The following is a 24,202-nucleotide window of genomic DNA, read 5'->3' on the forward strand; positions in this document are numbered from 1 at the left end:
CTTCTCTCTCCTACTTTAAGATGTACCTTAAAACCTAGCACTTTGACAAAGCTTTTAGTCACCTGCTCAGATAACTCCTTATGTGGCTCGGTGTCAAAATTTGTTTGCTATTGTTCTGTGAAGCGTCTTGGGACATTTTACTATGTTAAAGGCACCATATAAATGCAAGTTGTTGCTGTGGGAAGGTACACCCTGAAATGTCATGAACTGTCATTTCACTTTACAGAAACTGACTGACCTGCTTCATATTTTCAGCATTTACTGTCTTTGTTATAGGTGTTCAGCACTTGCAGTTTTGATTTTAGGTCAGCACTTCAGGAAATCAGTGCTGAGTGACAGGATAGAAGTTTGCAGTTATGACCTGCAGCAGATTCCTTCTCTCAGGGTGAGAGGTGGAAGAGGTGGAGGAAAGAAAGGACAGGGGCACAATTGCCAGTCATCTTTCTCTGGTATTGTATGGACGAACCAAAGGAAATAAACAACATGCCATCTAAAGTGCTCCGAGTGTATATTGAAATGTTATTATTTTTTCCACCACTGAAGTTTGAAGTGGATCAAACTCAACACTGTAAATACTGCCATCTTGAGAGGAGGGAAGATCACTCTCTGGTTTGAGAAAGTGGTGAGAAAGATCTACAAAAAGAACTATTTTGTTCTGGGCTTGTTCTCCTTATAGCAGAGAAGGTTAAGCAGAGGGAGATTTAATAGAGGTATTCAAAATCTTGAAGTGCTTTGATAGAGTAAATAAGGAGAAATCATTTCCATTGGTGAAAGGGACAGTGACCAGAGGACACAGATTTAAGGTAATTATAAGAAGAACCAGAGGTGACATGAGGAAAATAAAATACCTTGTGAGTTATGATGATCTGGAATGCAATGCATGGAAGATTGGTAGAAGCAAATTCAAAACTAACTTTCAAAAGGGAATTGGATAAATTCTCGAGATGGAAAGATTTGCAGGGCCATGGGTAAAGGGCAGGGGAGTTGGAATGCTCTTTCAAAGTGTGGGCACAGACACAATGGGCTGAATGGCCTCCTCTGCTGTATCATTCATTGATTCTAATCCTAATGTTATGTTGTGTTCCTTAGGCTCATACTGGGAATGATGCTGACCACTGCCCTCCTGTCTATGTGGCTGAGTAACACAGCCACTACAGCCATGATGATGCCTGTAGCCACTGCTATCCTTAAGAGCCTGTACAGTGACTTAGGGGTAGTGGAACAGAATGGGATGACTGTTAACACGGGTAGGCTTATGTAAAATCCTATTTTAAATTCAGATGTTCTTTCCTGTTCTGTACATTGAAAAGACAAATAAGGCAGTGATGCTAGAAAATATAAAGTCTGCAAGCAATATTAAACCAGTCAAACTAACACTTGGGAGTCAGTCTGCTATCCTGGGGTCAATTTTAACCGCACCCACCAAGTTGGGAGACTGAACTGATGGGCAATTAACAATGAGCAGGTTACTTTGCTTCATGGAACTCAATCCTTTTCCCAACATCATGTTAGCCCACAGGGTTCTGCAGGCAAATGAGGTGCCTGCCTAAAGCAGGTGGGAGGTGGGGCCTGATGCACTTCTGAAAATTAGGGTTCTATTATTTTGACAGGGTCACAATGACACTGATCCTGAGCGGAGAAACCGCCATGACTTTCTTTTGGCCACATGATCGTCCCCTACAGGCAGCCACTGTGCTCCTGGAGCGAGCTGAAAATGGACCAGCGGTGTTTCCAAGTAAGCTCGGCTGGTTAAAATCTCCAGCTTCCTCTAGCGGATGACTTGTTAACTCGCTGGAGGGGCTTCCTGTCAGACATCTGCTGAGTTAAAACACACTTCCCCACCTCCTCCCAGTCAGGAATGAGATAATCACTGTTGTTACAGACACCGGAATGTGATAGATACAAAAATAAAGCAGAAAAATGGCAAATGCTGAAAATCTGAAATAAAATTAGAATGTGTATAGCATCAATAGTAGAATAATACAGAGAAAAGGATGGTGCTAAATTACGAATTATCTTTTATAAAATTTGATTGTTTTCCATTTAGCATTTGCAGACTATTTAACTCATTCCCTTTTTGTAATTGCTGTGTCTTTTGACCCACTTCCCTTTCCTTCATCCCTTTTTCCAACCTCAATGGAATATCTAAAATGAACAGAAAAACTCAGCAGGTCAGGCAGCATCTTTGGAATGAGAAACAGAGTTTAGCATTTCAGGCCGGTGACCTTTCATTAAAACTGGAAAATGTTACAGATCTAATAGGTTTGCGGCACATTCAGAGGAAGGGAAAGATCTGTGATAGGGTGGAAGACAGGACAGATTAAATAAACAGCAGAATCATTACCAGCAACTGCTGTCTGAAAATATGGGAGCAATGATTATGATCTGAAATTGTTGAACTCTATGTTAAATCTGGAAAGTTGTAAAGCGTCTAATCAAAAGACGAGGCACTGTTTCTTGCAGTGGAATAATGTTTATAGCCTTATTAACCTGTGTTGCTACTTTTAGTGATCTGTGTATCTACACCCCCAGATCTACCGTTGCTGTACCCCATTTACACACTTATTTCCCAAGGAATATGGGGTCTCCTTATGCTCCCTACCAAAATTCTGCAAGATAACCAATGCCAGCACAGACACGGTCAGCAATATAATTGCCAAACCCTGTGGAGACAGAGTTAGGAGTGGGCTAGAGTAATGTTAGGTGTAACTGTGATTTTGCTCCTTATAGAAAGCATGCAAATTGTCATTTGGTAGTACAGAACTTGAGTATTGCTGAAAATAGAGACATGTTGACGAAGCTTTTCAACTTGCACTCATCAGGACAATCTGCAAGAATATCAATGTAAGGGAAAACAATAACTATATACTGTATGAGAAGAGAGTGCTGATTGGTTGGCAAATGAACTCTGATTGGTAGAGGCTTTTCCTTGGAGAATGCACCAGTTTACGGACTGACAGTTAACTGCCAAGTTTTGTTTGAAATTTAAACCAGGCAGCTCGATTCTGATTGGTCAAGGCATTGCCCTGAGGAATAAACCAGCAAATGGCTGTCATTTATTTTGTTGTTTTCCCTTACACTGATATTCTTGCAGATTGTCCTGATGAGTGCAAGATGTAAAGCTTCGACAACATGTCTCTATTTTCAACAATATTTACAGAAAGTATGCAATTATAGTTTACAGCTTTTTATCTGCTGTGACATTTTCCACATTACAGAATTACATTCTTATTTGTTTACCTCATTACAGATGTATAAATTTAAGTTTTATCTCCCTCCCTCCCCTTGACTGGTTGCAGTTCTCTTACTAGGTTTGAGAGAAAGCATCCTGCCCTTAGGCTTGTGTGAATGCCAGTTGACCACTGAAATGTAAGCTGGACACATTGCTAATTTCCTTTCGCCTCTGGTCCCCATTCCTATTATTTCCAACAATCCAGTTGATAATAGAAACTTATGGGAGGAATGAAGGGCATTAACCTGTAATCTTCCTTTCCAGGGTGTAGCCCATTAATACGCTAACACCTTATCCCCAGTTTGACCCACTTCAGTTGCATGTCTGATTCGTGACTTTGCTAAATTTTCCACCCATTGCCTATGAAGGGAACAATGACTCATCTCTAGGTCAATGACCTTGGGAACAAACAAACATTATCTGACCATGTTTAAACTCTTCTAGACCCCTATTTGACACACAGACTACACCATGGCCTTCAAATAAACTGTGACCTGTGATAAATCACTTTCCTCAGTTGAGGACAGATCATGTGCAAGACCCTGTTTGGGTTAGCCACCTCAGGAATGGGAGTCAAATCCAGCCCAGGATGATAGGACCAGAGACTCAATACCAGCTGGCTGGTTACATGAAATGAGCATTAGAGAGAGACAGCTGCTAATTGATATGAATTTTACATTGACTTATTTCTGTGCTGTAAATTCTTTCAGCCAGTTTTCCCACTAACCTTTCTTTGTTGTGTGCGGCCTGTTTGTTGCACTGCGCGGTATGTTCCCAGATTACTGCACGACTACGTACGCTTGCATTTTAAATTGAACTTTGGTTGTGCACGGCCGTTGGTTGCACTGCACAGTACATTCCGGATTGCTGTGTGGCCATGCACGTGCACAATTTAGAGGGAACATTGTATTCAGCCCAAATGGTCTACACTGGTGTTTATGCTCCACACAAGCCTCCTCCCATCCTACTTACTCTAACCCTGTCTGCAGATCCTTCTATTCCTTTCTTCCTCATGTAACTACCTAGCTTCCCTTTAAATGCATCTATACTACCTGCCTCAACTGTTCCTTGTTGTCATGAGTTTCACATTCTAACCACTTTCTGCGCAAAAAGGTTTCTTCTGAATTCCCTTAATGGCTGCTTTACATTTATGTTCCCTAGTTTTTGTCACCCCATAAGTGGAAACATCTCTACTCTACCCTATCAAATCTTTTCATAATTTTAAAGATCTCTATTAGGTCCCCCCTCAGCCTTATCCAGTGCATTTGACAGACTCATCCAGTGAAGTCATAGATTCTACTGTGCAAAATGGAAAAATGTCACATGAGGACAGTATACTCCTCCCAGGGTGTGGGTTGGGGCACATTCTTGTGGTACAGATTATGCTGCATCCAACCTGTGTTCTACCTGATCTAGCGGTTTGTAATATTAGCACTGAAACTTCAAAAATCTGTTGTTCCTCTTGGTTCCCAGGTTCTATGCTTGCACCAGGTTTGTTTCTGGCATAGCCTTTTGGGGTGGAGCTTCTGCCCATCCCCTACAAGTCCATCAAAGTAAGGGAATGGGATCTACCTAAAACGGGAATTCCCTCGCCTAAGTCCTCAATCGGGACCCCGCGTTCAGGTTCACCTGGTCTCACCTGACATAACTGGCAAAATGGACAAAGGTTGAACCTACTTGGTTGGGGTAGGGTGGGGGAAACGAGGACGGGGTTGGGATTTGGAGCCTCAAGATAAGGAAGCCAGAATTTGTTAAAGGAAGAGGTTGAAGTTCTTCCTTTGTAAAGGGATTGCAATGGGAACTCTAAAATAAAAGCAAAATACTGCGGATGCTGGAAATCTGAAATAAAAACAAGAAATGCTGGAAATACTCAGCAGGTCTGGCAGCATCTGAGGAGGGAGAAGCAGAGTTAACGTTTTGGGTCAGTGACCCTTCTTCGGAACTGGCAAATATTAGAAATGTCAAAGGTTAGAAGCAAGTAAAGCGGGGGTGAGGCAAGAGATAACAAAGAAGAAGGTGTAGATTGGACAAGGCCACAGAATAGCTCACCAGAAGGTCATGGAGCACAGGCAAACAATATGTTAATGGTGTGTTGAAAGACAAAGCATTAGTACAGATAGTGTGTTAACGGACTGAAAATTGAACAGCAGCAAGTACAAACATGAAAAAAAACAGTGGATAAGCAAACTGAACAAACTAAGATGAAATAAAATAAACATACAGTATCTTAGTTTGTTCAGTTTGCTTACCCACTGTTTTTATCATGTTTGTACTTGCTGCTGTTCAATTTTCAGTCCGTTAACACCCTATCTGTACTAATGCTTTGTCTTTCAACACATCATTAACATATTGTTTGCCTTTGCTCCATGGCCTTCTGGTCAGCTATTCTGTGGCCTTGTCCAATCTACACCTTCTTCTTTGTTATCTCTTGCCTCACCCCCGCTTTACTTGCTTCTAGCCTTTGACATTTCTAATATTTGCCAGTTCCGAAGAAGGGACACTGACCCGAAACGTTAACTCTGCTTCTCTCTCCACAGATTCTGCCAGACCCGCTGAGTATTTCCAGCATTTCTTGTTTTTATTTCAATGGAAACTCTGTTGTTCTTTGGGATGGAACTCCACTCTAACTATCAGGTAAGCCAGCAACTACCAAATTTTCCAGGGTCTTTGGGATTCTACACTCGCTGATCCTGTAAACTCTCAGGGTGTCAGGAGCAGTAGCCACGAGTGGGTGCATCCCAGTACGTTATGCTGCAAAGCAGCTCTCCATTGATTTTCATGGCCTTGGTGAAGAACATACCTTGACTTGCCTTGTCAATTCCTTTTCTAACGAATGAAAACTCATTTAAATCACATCTTTCTAAAGCTGCTTTTTTCTCAAAATTACCTCATAACATAAATTCCCAACGCCAATAGCCATCTTCATTCCTCAGCTTTGTACGTTATTAATGGGTTTCAAATATTTTCTGAAAATCTTTCAATATCATCTTCCGTCATTTCTGTTTAATTAAGAAATACTATGGCCGGAATTTTACATTGGACAGGAGGCCCTGCACATCGGCCGAAAAGTCAGTGGTAAGCCTGTTTCCAGCGGGCCTGGGGAGCCATGCCGAGATTTTTCACTCCCCAGGCCCTCAATTGGTCTTGGGCGGGCCTGTAACCTCCCTGAGGCAGAATGTCCCGCCTAATGGAGCTACCGGCCAATCAGCGGGCTGGCAGCTCTTAGTCCCAGCATCACTGCTGGGAGTGGTCATCAATGCTGGGACTGCACCCAGCTTCAGCAGCAAGAGGAAGGATAGCTCCCGAAAGATGGTAAGTTTTTGGGGCCTTGCCTCTGTCTGTATATCATTCTGCCCTTGTGAACTTCCACGAAATCACTTGTGCAGCTGCTGCTTAATATTGTGGGGAAACTGCTACAGAAATTCAGTGTGGAAGATCTAAATAATTTGCATACTTCCAGTGTGGGTTCGAGCAGAGCTCTAGAGAAATTGCTGTATCCCTGTGGGATCCACTTGGTCAGCTCAGACCATATTAGTTTCTGGTCCTGAACAGGATATGGTTTCTGGATTTTACAATGGGTGACTAACTTGCTGTGTTCATTTAGGATCATTTTCATTGGTGTTACTCATGATTCTGTGGTCTGCTCTCAGCCCAATGATGTTGAGTTTGGAAATTTTATTTTATTTTTTTATTTAGAGATACAGCACTGAAACAGGCCCTTCGGCCCACCGAGTCTGTGCTGACCAACAACCACCCATTTATACTTACCCTACAGTAATTCCATATTCCCTATCACCTCCCTACACTAGGGGCAATTTTCAACGGCCAATTTACCTATCACCTGCAAGTCTTTGGATGTGGGAGGAAACCGGAGCACCCGGCGAAAACCCACGCAGACACAGGGAGAACTTGCAAACTCCGCACAGGCAGTACCCAGAATCGAACCCGGGTCCCTGGAACTGTGAGGCTGCGGTGCTAACCACTGCGCCACTGTGCCGCCCTTGTACTCATGTACTCAATGAGTAGCCGTGTCTTCACCAGCATGCCATTTTCCTGAGGTTGGAATATTTGATTCACCTTGGAATAGAAAGATTATTTCCTGCTTTCTTTTGGGGGCGGGGACTTCCATCGTCATCAATTGGTTAACTAAAATGCAGAGAGGAAGCAAAACGTTTCTGTTAAATCATTTTAGACTGGAAGCAGCTGTTTTGTGTCCTGTCCAGTCCGAAGGGTCATGGGTGACTAGTAACAGTAAATAACAGGAGAAGAAACCTGAAGGAAGTCTGGCTTCCCCACAAGATATTACAGCCTGGGAAAAAAATACGAACTCTGAAGAACTACTGCATCCTCCAGATTTTTACTGACTTTGGGATCATGAGAATGGATTGCTTGATCTTTATTTAGTTTGGCTGACCTCAAACCAAAATGGTCACCTCTGATTTCTCACACACCCCCCCACCCACCTTTAAAAAAGCAACTAAACAGGCCCAGTGCTTTGCACAAATAGATTGAAAGCTTTACATTCTATTTTCTTCTGTTTTGACTCAGTTTGATCAAACTCCGAATTTCCTGATGAATTCCAAATTTGGCCTTGGTTCATTGTGCCTGTTTATGTGCAAGTGATGGCATGCAGTGATTTGATACTATGTGAAAGGTCAAAAGGAAGGGATAAGTAATAAGCTTGACAAATTTAATATTATTGCAATGATTCCAAGTATGATGTGTCAGTGTGCGAGTGTTTTGTTCCATAAAATGTTATAAAATTGGCTTGTGTCCAGGTGCCATCATCCCATCGTCTAGAACAGGGTAGACCAGAGATAAGGATCTCAAACACTGAATTGGGAAAATAGAAGATGAGATTTGCCTCAGCTTCAATTTTCTGTTCTTGGACACTTACAGGTTAGTTTTGTAGAGGCCCAGGAGAAGTCAGACAGAACATATTACTTAAAAGCAAGTCAGGTGAGGACATATCAGATAAAGACATTTAAAACAGATCTTAGGAAGAACATGTTCATTCAGAGTGCATAAATGTTTAGAATAATCTATCAGAAAAGGTAGTAGACACACAAATTGAGATTTCCCAATCAACCTTATTGTAATGGGTTACCACCATCATGGGAATAACACCAATAAGAATATTTGAGTTTAGGGTTGTAGTACCTACGTGCAACTGAATGCTCGGGTGAGGCATGAATTTGATGCGCCAAATGTCTTTGATATTCTTCTTTCTGAGCATGTACTGAGAGAGTGCTGCACTGTCGGAGGGGCTGTCTTCCAGCTGATATATTAAACCATTGCCTCACATACCCTTCTGAATGGGCCTAAAAGATCCCACAACTACTAATCTAACAAGTACTGTTACGACCGAGACGTGAGGATTGCACTGTTTATTCCAGTTCCGCTTCTCCGCAGGTCACAATATGTATTTAAATTTTTTCCCACTTACCAATATGGTCAATCATAGAATATTTTTATCCCAGAATATAACACACCAACCAGGTTTCATTAATAAACAACAAAATTATCAGTTTATTGTAAAACAAGTCTTAACCAGTAATGAAGCAAAGCATAAACATACAGATCGAAATATGAAAGTTCCCTTTTTACCTTAGCCCCTCACACACATACACCAGTTAATCGGAAAAACAAAGGGATTTACTTTTGTTTTTAGAGCTCTATTACAGACAAAAAACACTTGGGCTGAATACTTGCTTGTCCTTGAAGAAACAGCAGATGAGATATGTTGTCTTCCAAAACAAAAATATTGTGTCTGGCCTCCGAGTTTAGAACAGTTCTTTTCAGGCAGCGTTGAGAATTAATTTAGCAGGCTTTTCTTCAAAGACAGGAGACAAGATGAGTTGACACAGTGGACTTCTCGGGGTCTTTTAGAGAGGTGCTGAAAAGCTGAGCTGGGTTGTAGTCTTCTCTCCTTCCTTGGGAATTCTCTTCTGTCCTTGGAAGTTCTCTTCTCTTATTGGAAGTTTTCTCCCTTTTGATACAGTTCACCCCCCAACTCAAAACAATTCAAAAGTGAAACTGACAACAGGAGGTCAACCTTTTCACCTCCATCAATCTTGACCTGTCACTTCTTTGTAAACGATTTGTCCAGGTGTCCAAAGTCCTCTGTTGTTTATTGAGCTGGAAGTCAGGTGGTTTCCCAGAAAGGCTTGTTTTCCTCACAAGACCTCTCAGTGTCCCTTGTAAAAAACATTTCCAGGTACTGTTTTTTCAAAGTTAAGTCGTCTTTACATGGAACCCCTTTGAAAACCCCAAAGTTTAAAATTTCTTCAATCTTTCAAAAATGAATCCCCAAAAAATATATTTCACAAAGCACAGAAGCACTTTTGTCATGGTACAGAGGAGTTCTCACAGTGTCCTGGTTAACATTTATTACTCAACCAACACCTTAAACCACTGATCTGCTAATTTATTGCAGTTTATGGGGCCTTTGCTGTGCGCTAGTTAACTGCTGTATTTCCTACATTGCAACAACAGTGACGATAGTCAAAAGTACTTAATTGGGTACAAAGCACTTTGGGGTGTCTTGAGATCATGAAAGACACTATGGGCTGAAATTTATGATCATGCTGCTGAAATTGGCAGCGGGCAAAAACAACGGGCAGGCCACTCGCCACGGAGCCGCCGTGATATTAAGCGCGACGGCTTATTTAAATAGGCAGGGCGGATTACCCACCCTGATGACATGGAGGGGGCGGGCGGTCTGTACCCAGCAATGGCGTCAGCTGTCCTTGCTCAGGCGCTGACGCCATTTTTAAAGAGCTTCGAGTCCTACCATTATATTTAAATATTTAAAGACACATTAATATAAAATTGATGGTAAAAAATTAAATAAATTTATCTTGCCCCTCTCCCACCTCCCCCAATAACCATAGAATTCATTGTCTGCCCTCTCCACCCAAAACACTTACCTTCTGCACCTGACCTTCCCCTCCAAAGTTCATAAACTTTATACTCTAACCCTTCCCACCATCTCCTACACCAATGAAATGACTCTGACGCCACTCCTCCCCCTCCCGCACTGAGAAACATACCTGCTTCCCCTCCCCACCAGTGTTCCACCTTGGATTCCTGGATAGGGCTCTGAAGCCGGCTAGCGGCACAAATATTGTACCAGGACAGACGGCGGAAGCATAAAGGTACTTAATTCGTTTATTTATATTAATTTACATATTTAAATTGGGCTCCAGACGCCAAGCGGCGGGCATGCCACCACAAGGCCTCGCCGCCACTGGCAATATCGGGCCGGGCCTTCCCGGTGTCGAGGCCCGCGGCGGGCCTCTCCCGGAGGCATTTTCTGGCCCCCACTGCCACGACCCCCAATGTCGGGGGTGGGGGGCTGTAAAATTCAGCTATATATAAATGTAAGTCTTTCTTTCTTTAGTAAATTGACTCTGTCACCTAAAGAGGTGGTGAGTAAGAACTTTTAAGCAAAGAAATAAATAATGATGGGGACTTTTTTTTCCCCAGAGGAACCACAGGAGAATGAATCAGCTGCCAGGGGGAGTAAAGAATATCAAGAAACACCAAATGAAAGGTAGGAATTAAGGATTGCTTTAAGTGGTGCTTACAAAAGGATCAAGATTCCTTTGGTCACGGTATGTTGCACGTTGTGTATTTATGAAGATTTCCTGTTTGCTATTGTTTAATGGCATGCTTAACTGGATAAAACAAACCCAAAATAATAACCATCTATATGAGGCGGCACAGTGGCGCAGTGGTTAGCACCGCAGCCTCACAGCTCCAGTGACCCGGGTTCAATTCTGGGTACTGCCTGTGTGGAGTTTGCAAGTTCTCCCTGTATCTGCGTGGGTTTCCTCCGGGTGCTCCGGTTTCCTCCCACAGCCAAAAAAAGACTTGCAGGTTGGTAGGTAAATTGGCCATTATAAATTGCCCCTAGTATAGATAGGGGAATATAGGGACAGGTGAGGATGTGTTAGGAATATGGGATTAGTGTAAGATTAGTATAAATGGGTGGTTAATGGTCAGCACAGACTTGGTGGGCCGAAGGGCCTGTTTCAGTGCTGTATCTCCAAATCAAATCAAATCTGACTCCCATGGCAGCGAGACGAGTTCAGCATTGTGAAGGACTAGCTTAGGACAAATGCCAAGATGGCAATCAATAGCTGGAATGGGTTGTCAGAAAGTTTGGCGAAGGACACTGGACTCATTTACGAAAGGACTAAATGCTGCAACAAGGAAAAGTTAGAGCTATTCAGGAAGAATAAAATCAATGGGCAGCAGGACTGTGAGTGAGCATTCAGCTGAACCCTTAAAACCTGCATCACATCACAGTGGCGCAGTGGTTAGCACTGCAGCCTCACAGCTCCAGGGACCCGGGTTCGATTCTGAGTACTGCCTGTGTGGAGTTTGCAAGTTCTCCCTGTGTCTGTGTGGGTTTTCTCCGGGTGCTCCGGTTTCCTCCCACAAGCCAAAAGACTTGCAGGTTGATAGGTAAATTGGCCATTATAAAAAAAAAAATTGTCACTAGTATAGGTAGGTGGTAGGGAAATATAGGGACAGATGGGGATGTTTGGTAGGAATATGGGATTAGTATAAATGGGTGGTTGATGGTCGGCACAGACTCGGTGGGCCGAAGGGCCTGTTTCAGTGCTGTATCTCTAATCTAATCTAATCTAACTTGATGGCCCTGTCATTGCACATCATTGCATTTCTTTGCAGCTTTCCGTTTCAAATTTTGGATGTTAATAGTTGTTATTTTTTCTGTTAAATTTATATTTAGTGCAGGGGAGGAAATGGAAAATTATCTTACAAGATTATCATGTGCCCTCTGATATGTGGTGGTTCAACAGTGTAGGTTACTAGGCTATGTGCATCAGGAACTGGGCCTTTATCCTGAAAGCCCCTTACAAACCTGAAGAAATATAACATAGTACATCATCCTGGAATTTTATCAGCATTCCTATCATTAACATTAAGGTTGCCAACTCTGGTTGGATATTTCCTTGGAGGCTTCATCAGCTGACCTCCTGCCTCCAACAGCCCCTGCCCCCACACACTTTTGCCATTGATTTCCTAACATGTCTCAACGTGCCCCCCCTTCCCACGCCAATTCTTCTATGAGGAGTGATTGGATAGACTAGGCCTATAATCAAAGGGCCTGCAGCCTTGGAAGGACAGCAGCCCACTAGCAGAGAAGGGCACTGTTGCTGTCGAAGGGGTCCACAAAGGCCATCATGAGGTGTCCTCTGAAGAGCATTGAACTTTTATAAAGTAAACACAGGCCACAGCTACCAGTCCACCACTGTGGAGGGGAAACCTCTCCACAGGAACACCTGTGGCCACACAGTGGCTTGCTGATACCTGTGACTCCATTGGGAGGGGGGATCTAATAGGGGCTTCACGGGACCCTCGACCAATGCCTGCAGGCCACCTTTAGGCACCAGCTGGGCTTCAGCCTTAGCAGGGGGCTCGTCTGCCACCAGGAAGATCCCAGAGGAATCTGCAATCTGCCCATAAATGGGCACTTAATTATTCAAATTGGCTACCTACCGCTGCTGGGAAAGAAGCCCTTGCCTGTTTCACCCCGCTTCCGGCAAGATCCTCCTGAGGCAGGAACCTGTCAGCCCACTGACCTGACGCCCTCTTTTCCAACTTTCCTCTTGGTCCCTCCTTCAAGCCCTCCTCCATGGGATCGGGAGGATTCCGCCCAGTGGTATAGCATAAGTGTCTTATTGTTTTTTGGCTTGCTGTCAAATTTTGTTTGATAACGCTCCTGTGAAGCACCCTGGGGCATTTTACTACATTAAAGGCGCTACATAATTGCAAGTTATTGTTGTTGATGGTGGATTGTATAACTGAGACAGTGTTACAAACTGAGTGCCTTACATTGGGTGTGGCGTGTATAACCAAGATAAAGTTATAACTGACAGCTTTATACTGGGGTGAAATATCAAACTGAGACAGTTTATATCTAGCAAGTTACACTGGGGGTGGGGTTTAAAACTTAGTGTTTTGACTGAGAGTCTTACACAGGGATGAAGAGTATAACTTGGGTAATATTATAGTAATAGGGGCTTTGAGTGCAAAAGCAAGGAAGTTATGTTAAACTTATATAGAACACTGGTTCAGCCTCAACTGGAGTGTTGTGTCCAGTTCTGGGCACCACACTTTAGGAAGGATGTGAAGGCATTAGAGAGAGTGCAGAAAAGATTCACGAGAATGGTTCCAGGGATGAGGAACTTCAGTTACATGGATAGGTTGGAGAAGCTGGGGCTGTTTTCTTTGGAGAAAAGAAGGTTGAGAGGAGATTTGATAGAAATATTCAAAATCATGAGGGGTCTGGACAGAGTAGATAGGGAGAAACATAACTGTCCATTGGTGGAAGGATCGAGAACAAGAGGGCACAGATTTAAGGTAATTGGCAAAAGGAGCAATGGTGAATGGTGAAAAACTTTTTCATGCAGCATCCGGAAAGCACTTCCTGAGAGTGTGGTGGAGGCAGGTTCAACTGAGGCATAGAAGAGGGAATTGAATTGTTATCTGAAAAGAAAGAACGTGTGGGGCTATGGGGAGAAGGTGGGGGAATGGCACTAAGTGAATTGCTCCTTCGTAGAGACAGCGCGGACACAACGGGCTGAATGGCCTCCTTCTGCGCTGTAACAATTCTGTGTTTATGACTGGAGCCCTTGACCTCTGCACGAAAAGGTAATATTATTTACTCTTTTATTTTTCAGGAAAAATGTGCTACAGGAACTTGAAATTGATGGTCCACAACTGCCAATTGGAAAGAACTATGAGAATAATCAACACAAAGACATAGCAAAGGGTATACTCATTTCTATCCCATATGCTGCCACTATCGGAGGGGTAACCACTTTAACAGGGACACCACCAAACCTCATCCTTGATGGCCAGTTGAAAAGGTAATAACAAATTTCTAATGCTAGTTCCCCCCCAAAAAATCATTAAATTGTTTAAAGTTTAAAATGGTATTGTCACAAAAACAGGGGCGCATGTGGCTGGAACCAGGAATGTCTCATGTTTGATACCTGGTTTGTGTTGAGTAAACTAAGTTCAGCTGAGGTGAGCAGAAGGAGGGGGATAAAAGTGAGCTTAGGTTCCCGCTCCTGATTACTGTCCAGTGAACACAGCTGGAAAGTGTACATATGTGGAGGTGGGCTGAGGCCTCGATTGGGTTTTACTCTGATGTCCTCTTATAGTTACATAACTGGCCAACATGGGCTGTCACAATCTTAAAATTAGCGCTAGGCTATTCAGGAGAGAAATCAGGAAGCACTTTTCACACAAAGGATAGTGAAAATGAACCTCCGACTCTGAAAAGCCTGCGAATGGCGGGTCAATTGGAGCTTTCAAAACTCTGACAGATTTTTATTAGGCAAAGATGTCAAGAGATATGAATCAAAGGCAGGAAAATAGTGTTGAGATACAGATCAGCCATGATCTAATTGAATGGTGGAACAGGCCTGAGAGACTGAATGACCTACTCTGGTTTCTGTGTAAGAATCACTAGTTGTGGGGTAACTGATGTTTATTAAAGAGCAGTAAGAGTCTGTCTATTCAGGAGATGAGAGAAGGGGATAAAATTAACAGTGGAAGAGAACTTCATTGAAATGCTGTATTTTATTGTAGAAAACCTTCAGGGTCATATCCAGCTACCTTATCTAACTTCTATTCCGAGAATACAAAAGCAAAATACTGTGAATGCTGGAAATCTAAAACAGAAAATGCTGGAAATGCAAAGCAGGTCTGGCAGCACTTGTGAAGAGATAACAGAGTTAGCATTCAGGTCAATGAACTCACGGGACCTGAGGAAAGACCTGAAACGTTAACTCTGTTTCTCTCTCCATAGATGCTGCCTGACCTGCTGAGTGTTTCCAGCATTTTCTGCTTTTATTTACCATCCATAGGAGCCTGAAGGTTCTACATCATTAAAGCCAATGGAAATAGAGATGGAGAGAGATGTAAAGCAGGCTGCTGACTCGTTATTGCATGTTGTACACGATTATTCAAAGTTAGGATCCATCACAATGTCTTTTCAGTCCTTCATTTTTTTAAGTTGACAAATCTAGAGCGACAATCTCAGAAGCATGAGATCTGGTCGTCTTCCTAACCTGAGGGCAAGCAATGGGAGGGGGGAAGATGGGGGCAGAGAGGTATTGGCACTCGGAGAACATGATAAATAAGGATTTCCAGTATGAACACCCTTATTTACACTTGTGGGGCAGTCCAAAACTAGTGGACAGCAATATAAGATAGTCACTAATAAATCCAATAAGGAACTCAGGAGAAGTTTCTTTACCCAGAGAGTGGTTTGAATGTGAAACTTGCTACCGCAAGAACTGGTTGAAACAAATAGCATAGATGATATTTAAGGGAAAGTTAGAGAAGCACATGAAGGAGAAAGAAATAGAAGGATATGCTGATAGGATTAGGTGATGTTTGTGTGGAGTATAAACAACAGTTGTCCAAATAGTCTGTGTCTGTGCTGTAAATTCTATGTAATCCATGTAATTAATCCTGAATAATTATATTGATCGACTTGTTGATGCATTTATAATTGGAGTTCTTTTGTTGTGTCAGCATTTTTCCACAGTCAGACGAATTGAATTTCGGCTCCTGGTTCCTGTTTGCCTCCCCTCTCACTCTGTTGTTCCTAATATTCGGGTGGCTCTGGCTCTCATTCATGTATGGAGGACTCAATCTAAGGTGGGATAGTGCGCACGGAACATAAATGTGGTAAACACCAAATTTTTTTATTTGCTATTTCTAGTGAAATCTTAAATACATTCTACAAGAACACATTTACAATTTTGCTCGAAGTTATGATTCCTGGAAATTTTCTGCTCTGTTAATATTGCTATCATTTCCAAATAAAGGAAATTTTCCCTACTCCCAAAAGACTTACTTTTCCCTTACACAAGATTCTTATATTTAAACATGTTGCACTCTATTCCTGCCTCTGGCAGTCACTGAGAAACATGCATATTCAAGGCAATAAAACATGTATTTACCAAGGAAAAGAGTAAGTGAAGTGAGTGTTGGTCCTCTAGAGAATGAGAATGGGGAGTTAATCGTAGATAATAAGGAAATGGCAGATGAAATGAACAAATATTTTGCCTCTGTCTTCACTATAGAGGATACAAAAAACATTCCAGTAACATCTGTAAATCAGGAGGTGGAAGGAAGAGAAGAACTTGGTGAAATTATAATCACCAGGGAAGTGGTACTGAGCAAACTGATGGAGCTGTGGGCTGACAAGTCCCCAGGTCATGATAAGCTTCATCCTAGGGTCTTAAAAGATGTGGCTAATGAGGTTGTAGATGCATTGGTGTTCATTTTTCAAATTTTGCTAGATTCTGGAAAGGTTCCATCAGACTGGAAAGTAGCAAATATAACCCCTCTATTCAAAAACGGGGGGAGGCAGAAAACAGGTAACTATAGGCCAGTTAGCTTGACGTCTGTTGTGGGGAAGGTGTTAGAATCAATCATTACAGAGACTATAGTCGGGCTATTAGACAAATTCAAGGTAATCGGGAATAGTCAACATGGTTTTGTGAAAGGGAACTCATGTTTAGCCAATCTATTGGAGTTCTTTGAAGGAGTAACATGCGCTGTGGATAAAGGGGAGTCCGTTGACGTATTGTACTTGGATTTCCATAAGGCATTTGACAAGTGCCACATGAAAGGTTATGGCACAAAGTAGGATCTCATGGTGTAGGGGATAACATAATAGCATGGATAGAACATTGGCTGGCTGGCAGAAATCAGAAAGTATGCATAAATGGGTCCTTTTCTGAGTGGCAAGATGTGATGAGTGGAGTCCTGCAGGGGTCTGTGCTGGGGCCTCAACTTTTTACAATTTATATCAATGACTTAGATGAGGGGAGTGATGGCATGGTAGCTAAATTTGCAGACGACACAAAGATAGGTAGGAAAGTATGTTGTGAAGAAGACATAAGGAGGTTGCAGACCGATATGGATAGGTTGAGTGTGGGCAAAAATCTGGCAAATGGAGTATAATGTGGGAAAATGTGAAGTTGTTCATTTTGGCAGGAAGAATAAAAAAGCAGAGTATTACATTAAACAGAGAATGACTGCAGAATTCCGAGGTGCAAAGGGATCTAGGTGTTTTAGTGCATGAGTCACAAAAAGTTAGTATGCAGGTACAACAAGTAATAACGAAGGCTAATGGAATGCTGTCCTTTATTACAAGAGGAATTGAAAATATAAGTAAGCATGCTATGCTTCAGTTATACAGGTCATTGGTGAGACCACATCTCGAATACTGTGTGCGCTTTTAGTCTCCTTATTTAAGAAAGGATGTAAATGCGTTGGAGACGGTTCAGAGGAGGTTTACTAGGTTGATTCCTGGAATAAGCGAGTTGTCTTATGAGGAAAGGTTGGACAGACTGGGCTTGTTTTCACTGGAGTTTAGATGAGTGAGGGGAGACTTGATTGAAGTTTATAGATCCTGAACGGTCTTGACAAGGTGGATGTGGAAAGGATGTTTCCTCTTGTGGGTGAGTCCAGGACTAGGGGGCACTGTTTTAAAATTAAGGGTCACCCTTTTAGGATAGAGATGAGGAGACATTTTTTTCTCTCAGAAGGTTGTGCAACATTGGAACTCTGCCTCAGAAGGTGTTGGAGGTGGGGACATTGAATATGTTTAAGGCAGAAGTAGATAGATTCTTGTTAGGCAACGGAATCAAAGGTTATCGGAGGTAGATGAGAGTCTGGAATTCGGGACACAAACAGATCAGCCATGATCTTTTTGAATGGTGGAACAGGCTTGAGGGGCCAAATGGCTTACTTCTGCTCCTAATTCATATGTTCGTAATTTTTAGGAAAATCTGTAGTGTTGGAATAAGCCATTTCAAGTTATTAACTATTCAAGCCCTAGATAGAGCTCATGACAACAGCAACAACAAAACTGCATTTATATGGCGTCTTTAACTGAGTCTGTTCATTACAACTGTCTTCAAGGCCTCTGTCAATATTGCTGTAGAGTTGACAGTAGACCAATTCTGTACTTTCTGTCTGTTTTTGGAACCTCCATAGACTTAGGAAATTAGGAGATGAAAGTTTAGTTGGAGATAGGGTTAAAGTTTGCAATAGCAGAGGGATCGAATGCTATATTTTGAGAAGGGGAAGATGATGGTAGTTTTGAGTGGAAGGGGAGACGATATCTGAGGAGAGGGAACCATTTACAATTTCAGCTAGCATGGGGTTCTGGACGGGAAGCTGGCTCATAGAGGGCGGTGGGAGATAGGAGAGAAATTGAAGAAAGATCCAGGTTCCGAGCTAGGGCAGGGGGAAACCTGAGGGCAGGTTTGGCTTTATGGGAAAAGTGAAATAGTAGTACAGGCAGCTGAACGAATGGTATCAATCATAGTGACAAAGAGTTTCATGAGTTCCTTGCAGTTGTTGGAGGTGAGGGTGGAAAGGACAGGGGAGAAGAGTTGAAGGAGATAGTTGGTAGCGGAGAAAATTAGAGGGTTATCATTAATCTCCAGGATAATCCTGGAGCAATAGAGAGTTTTGACAAAGGAGAGTGAGGCTTGATAGAGATTGATGTGATCCACTCAGCTCTGATGAAGAATGGCTAAACCAGTTGTACACCAGATAAGCTGAAGCTTTTTTTTATTTGTTCATGGAATGTGGGCATCACTGGCTAGGCCAGCATTTATTGCCCATCCCTAATTGCCCTTGAGAAGGTGGTGGCAAGCTGCCTTCTTGGACAACTGCAGTCCATGTGAGGTAGGTATACTCACAGTGCTGTTAGGAAGAGAGTTCCAGGATTTTGACCCAGCGACAGTGAAGGAACGGCGATATGGCGGCACAGTGGCGAAGTGGTTAGCACTGCAGCCTCACAGCTCCAGCGACCCGGGTTCAATTCTGGGTACTGCCTGTGTGGAGTTTGCAAGTTCTCCCTGTGTCTGCGTGGGTTTCCTCCAGGTGCTCCGGTTTCCTCCCACAAGCCAAAGGACTTGCAGGTTGATAGGTAAAGTGGCCATTATAAATTGCCCCTAGTATAGGTAGGTGGTAGGGAAATATAGGGACAGGTGGGGATTTGGTAGGAATATGGGATTAGTGTAGGATTAGTATAAATGGGTGATTGATGGTCGGCACAGACTCAGTGGGCCGAAGGGCCTGTTTCAGTGCTGTATCTCTAAAACATAAAACTAAAACATATAGTTCCAAATCAGGATGGTGTGTGACTTGGAGGGGAACTTGCAGGTGGTGGTGTTCCCATGCATCTGCTGCCCTTGTCCTTCCAGGTGGTAGAGGTCGCGGGTTTGGAAGGTGCTGTCTAAGGAGTCTTGGTGCATTGCTGCAGTGCATCTTGTAGATGGTACACACTGCTGCCACAGTGCGTCGGTTGTGGAGGGAGTGAATGTTGGTGAATGGGGTGCCAATCAAGTGGGCTGCTTTGTCCTGGATGGTGTCGAGCCTCTTGAGTGTTGTTGGAGCTGCAGCCAAGAGGCTGCACCCATCCAGGCAAGTGGAGAGTGTTCCATCACACTCCTGACTTGTGCCTTGTAGATGGTGGACAGGCTTTGAGGAGTCAGGAGGTGAGTTACTCGCCGCAGGATTCCTAGCCTCTGACCTGCTCTTATAGCCATGGCTCAGATTAGAAGCTCAAAATCATTGAGGAAGTCAAATGCCCCACCACGCCTTGGTGTGTTGGTGCAACTAACTCATTACACAACCTCAATTAAAAGGCAAAATAGCAAAACTCTGACACACAAAATAAAAATATGTGCATGCATCCAGGAGAACCATCAGGGTCCCAGACACTTAGAGAACCTTTTAGAATCATATAATCATAGAAAGTTTATAGTACAGAAAGAGGCCATTTGTCGGCCAAAAACGATCCACCCAGTTTAATCTCACCGTCCAGCATTTGGTCCGTAGCCCTGCAGATTACGGCACTTGAGGTACATATCCAGACTCCTTTTGAATGAGTTGAGGGTTTCTGCCTCAACTACCCTTTCAGGCAATGAGTTCCAGACCCCCCACCACCTTGTGGGTGAAAATATTTTTATTCATCTCCCCTCTAATTTTTCTACCAATCACTTTAAATCTATGTCCCCTCGTCACTGACCTCTCTGCTAAGATAAATAGGCCCTTCACCTCCACTCTATCCAGGCCCCTCAAAATTTTGTACATTTCAATCAGATCTCCCCTCAGCCTTCTCTGTTTAAGGAGAACAACCCCAGCCTATCCAATCTTTCCTCATAGCTGTAATTTTCCAGTCCCGACAACATCCTTGTAAATCTCCTCTGTATCCTCTCTGGTCCAATTATATCCTTTCTGTAATGAGGTGACCAGAACTGCACACAGTACTCAAGTTGTGGCCCAACCAATGATCTGTACAGTTCCAGCATAACCTCCCTGCTCTTATATGCTATACCTCAGCTAATAACGGAAAGGATTCCGTATGCCTTCTTAACCACTTTATCGACCTGTCCTGCTACCTTCAGGGATCTGTGGACACTCACCCCAATGTTCCTCACTTCCTCTACACTTCTCAGTATTTTCCCATTAACCTTGTATTCCTTTGCCTTGTTTGACCTCCTCAACTGCAGCACCTCACATTTCTCCAGGTTGAATTCCATTTTTAATAATAGAAATTTCTGGAAATACATAGTAGACCCTTCATCACCCGAAAAACAAAGCAACATAGAATCATAGATATTTATAGCACAGAAGGAGGCCATTCAGCCCATAATGTCTGTACCAGCCAAAAGAGAACTATCGAGCCTAATCCTACTTTCTATCTCAGTCTTGGTGTAGGTTACAGCATTTCAAGTGCATATCCAGGTGTTTTTTAAATGTGCTGAGGGTTTCTGCCTCTACCACCCTTTCAGGCAGGGAATTCCAGATGCCCACCACCCTCTGGGTGAAAAGATTTCTCCTCGACACCTTCTATCAATTACTTTAAATTTATGCCCCCAGCTTATTGACACCTCCTTCCTATCTACTCTATCTAGGCCCTTCATAATTTTATACACACTAATTAAGTCTCCCCTCAGCCTCCCTTTGTTCCAAAGAAAACAAGCCCAGCCTGTCCAATCTTTCCTCATAGCTAAAATTCTTCAGTGATGGCAACATCCTCATACATCTCTGCTGTACCCTCTCTAGTGTGTTCACATCCTTCCTGTAATGTGGTGACCAGAACTGTATGCAGTACTCTATCTGCAATCTAACTAGTGTTTTATACAGTTCTAGCATAACCTTTGCTCTTGCGTGTTTCCAACATTTTCTACTTTCATTTTGGATTTCCTGAATTTACAAGATTTTTTTTTGTTTTTAATCTAATTTTTAATTTTATTGATTCCTTAGATCATTGATAAAGAAGAAAAATACAGAAGCAGAAGCCAGGGCAAAAGCTGTACTCCAAACAGAATATGCAAAGCTGGGGTCAATAAGGTGCGTATTTATTGCAATGAATCTGCTTCAGCATTGGCTGTAGTTGTCCATGGTAATGAAAGAAAGATGTTGAAGTCAGTTCGCAACTATTAAATTTGGCAGTACTTTTAGATCTAGGACTGCATAACTTGGAACCCATTCAACCCTCACTTTAAGAAAAAGAAAAGGAAGCCTTGCATTTATATAGCACTTTGCACAACCACCAGTCTTCCCAAAGCACTTTACAGCCAATAATGTACTTTTGAAGTGTAGTCACTGTTGTAATGTAGGAAACACAGCAACCAATTTGTGTACATCAATCTCCCACAAACAGCAATGTGATAATGAAGAGCACTCTGTAATAATCTCCTGTCATCAGGCAGCCTCGTTGTCTGTATGCGTTAGATTGCTGACTCAGTGTTCAAATTGGATGCTATTTGCATGGAATTGGGCAGTGGTTGACCCAAATTTATTTCATTTTTATGATGTGTCAAGAAACTCTGAGCCAGTGAAACAAATCCTTTTGTGGGAGAAAGAGCAGCAAGCATATTAAATAAAGACGATCGGGTCTTTGGACTTCAAGCTAGTTTTTGCAAGTCTCTTCAAAAGACTTAGACAGTGAACTGATTTGCATGGAATATCCACATTCCCATGTTCTTCACGCCCACTAACAATAATCTGCCAAGTTGACTTGCATGTACTAAACTGTACATAACGGTACTAAACTGTACATACCAAGAACCTTCTAAGTTTATCTCTGGTCGACAGTGACTTAGCTGATCCTAGCCATGGAACTGCGAAGGTTTTACACTTGGCTATGGTGTCCCTGGACTTGTGTAGGGAGAAAAGTATCTTGGGTCCCTGCTTCTGATCACTGTCTTTCCTAGGCAATGAAATGAAAGGAAGAGAGGGTGTATTTATATAGCCGAGCCAATTCCCTCTTCCCAACTTCAGGGCGTAGAGACCAATTGTATCACTGCTGCCATTGTTCCAGCTGAGATCATCTAACTCAGCATAGACCAGTGGTGTTCCCCAATGGTCAGTGCTAGGTCTACTGCTTTTCTTGAGATATATATAAATGGCTTGAATATTGGAAAAGAGTAAAATTTCAAAATTTGCCAATGATACCAAACTTGGAGGTGTGGCAAACCTTGAGGACAAGACCAATCAACTACAATAGGACATAGACAGGCTAGCAGAATGGGCAAACAAGTGGCAGATGGAATTTAATACAGAGAAGTGTGAGGCGATGCATTTTGGCAGAAGGGATAGGGAGAGGCACAGTTCTAAAGCATGTGCATGGACAGAGGGACCTTGGGGTTCATGTGCACAGATCTTTGAAGGTGGCAGGACATATTGAAACAGTAGTGAGCAAAGCATTTGGGATCTTGGGCTTCATAAATAGAGATATTGAGTGCAAAAGCAAGGAAGTTATGCTGAAGCCTTTATAAAACTCTGGTTAGGCCACAACCAGAGTATTGCATCCAGTTCTGGTCACCACACTTTAGAAAGGATGTGGGGTCCTTGAGAGGGTGCAGAGGAGATTTACCAGAATGGTTCCAAGGATGGGGGATTTTAGGTTAGGTTGGAGAAGCTGGGATTGTTCTCCTTGGAGCAAAGGAGATTGAGAGGAGATTTGATAGAGGTGTACAAGATTGACAGTTTTAGATAAGGGAGACAACAAAAAGATGTTCTCATTAGCTGATGGTGCAAGGACTAGGGGAAACCATTGACGGATTTGGACAAGAGATGCAGGAGGGATGTGAGGAAGAACTTTGTTATGCAGCAAGTGATAATGACTTGGAACTCACTGCCTATGAGGCTAGTGGAAGCGAAGACGATTAATGATCTCAAAAGGAAATTGGATAGGCACTTGAGAGAAATAACCATGCAGAGCTACAGGGATAGAATGTGGGAATGGGACTGACTGGATTGCTGTACCGAGAGTCAGCATGGATTTGATGGGATGAATAGCCTCCTTCTGTGCCATAATGATTCTATGACCAATTAAGCTTGGTTTTATCCTGGTATGCCTGGCTCAATTATTCATTGGCTTTAAGTTAAACCATCTGGGGAGCAGGGAATGAAGAAAGTTGTAAAGCAAAACCTGATCATTGAAAAATTGCGACATCTGATTTTGTCCCTTTACCTCAGACCCTTTCCCCCATCTGTGCAAAGATGGAGCATGAAATATCATGTAACATTCAGTCAGGCTGAGAACTGGGGGAAAAACTCACCCAAACTATGAAAGGAAGGTGAATTACCTCATGCGATAGCCAGCCCTAGAGCTTAAAAAGTGATGAACAAGCTATTTGGGACAGTTGCCACACCACGTTGTTGAGTCATTTGTTGTCCTCTTGCGTTTTCTGATGGCCACCGGTTCTTCCTTTCTCACAATGCCACTTATTTCCTCCAATTGTCTTTGCAGCTTTGCGGAGGGTGCGATGGCCACATTCTTCATCCTGTTTGTGCTTCTTCTCTTCACAAGAGATCCCAAGTTCATGACAGGTTGGGAAAAAATCTTTCAACCCAAGTAAGCAATAAGCTCAGGAACAT

At 42.8% G+C, this 24,202-nt stretch overlaps 1 protein-coding gene across 1 annotated transcript in view; it reads left to right on the forward strand.

Annotated features, from left to right (window-relative positions):
* LOC137378293 (Na(+)/dicarboxylate cotransporter 3-like) overlaps positions 1 to 24,202 on the forward strand; it is a 53,341-nt gene that overhangs the window by 9,691 nt on the left and 19,448 nt on the right. The window contains exons 3-8 of the mRNA XM_068048534.1: positions 1,090 to 1,247; positions 10,721 to 10,787; positions 13,948 to 14,136; positions 15,815 to 15,940; positions 21,581 to 21,667; positions 24,075 to 24,179. Of these exons, the coding sequence (XP_067904635.1) occupies positions 1,090 to 1,247; positions 10,721 to 10,787; positions 13,948 to 14,136; positions 15,815 to 15,940; positions 21,581 to 21,667; positions 24,075 to 24,179 (732 nt within the window). The remainder of the gene's footprint in view (positions 1 to 1,089; positions 1,248 to 10,720; positions 10,788 to 13,947; positions 14,137 to 15,814; positions 15,941 to 21,580; positions 21,668 to 24,074; positions 24,180 to 24,202) is intronic.

This window comes from Heterodontus francisci, chromosome 16 (assembly GCF_036365525.1).
Source record: "Heterodontus francisci isolate sHetFra1 chromosome 16, sHetFra1.hap1, whole genome shotgun sequence".
NCBI lineage: Eukaryota > Metazoa > Chordata > Chondrichthyes > Heterodontiformes > Heterodontidae > Heterodontus > Heterodontus francisci.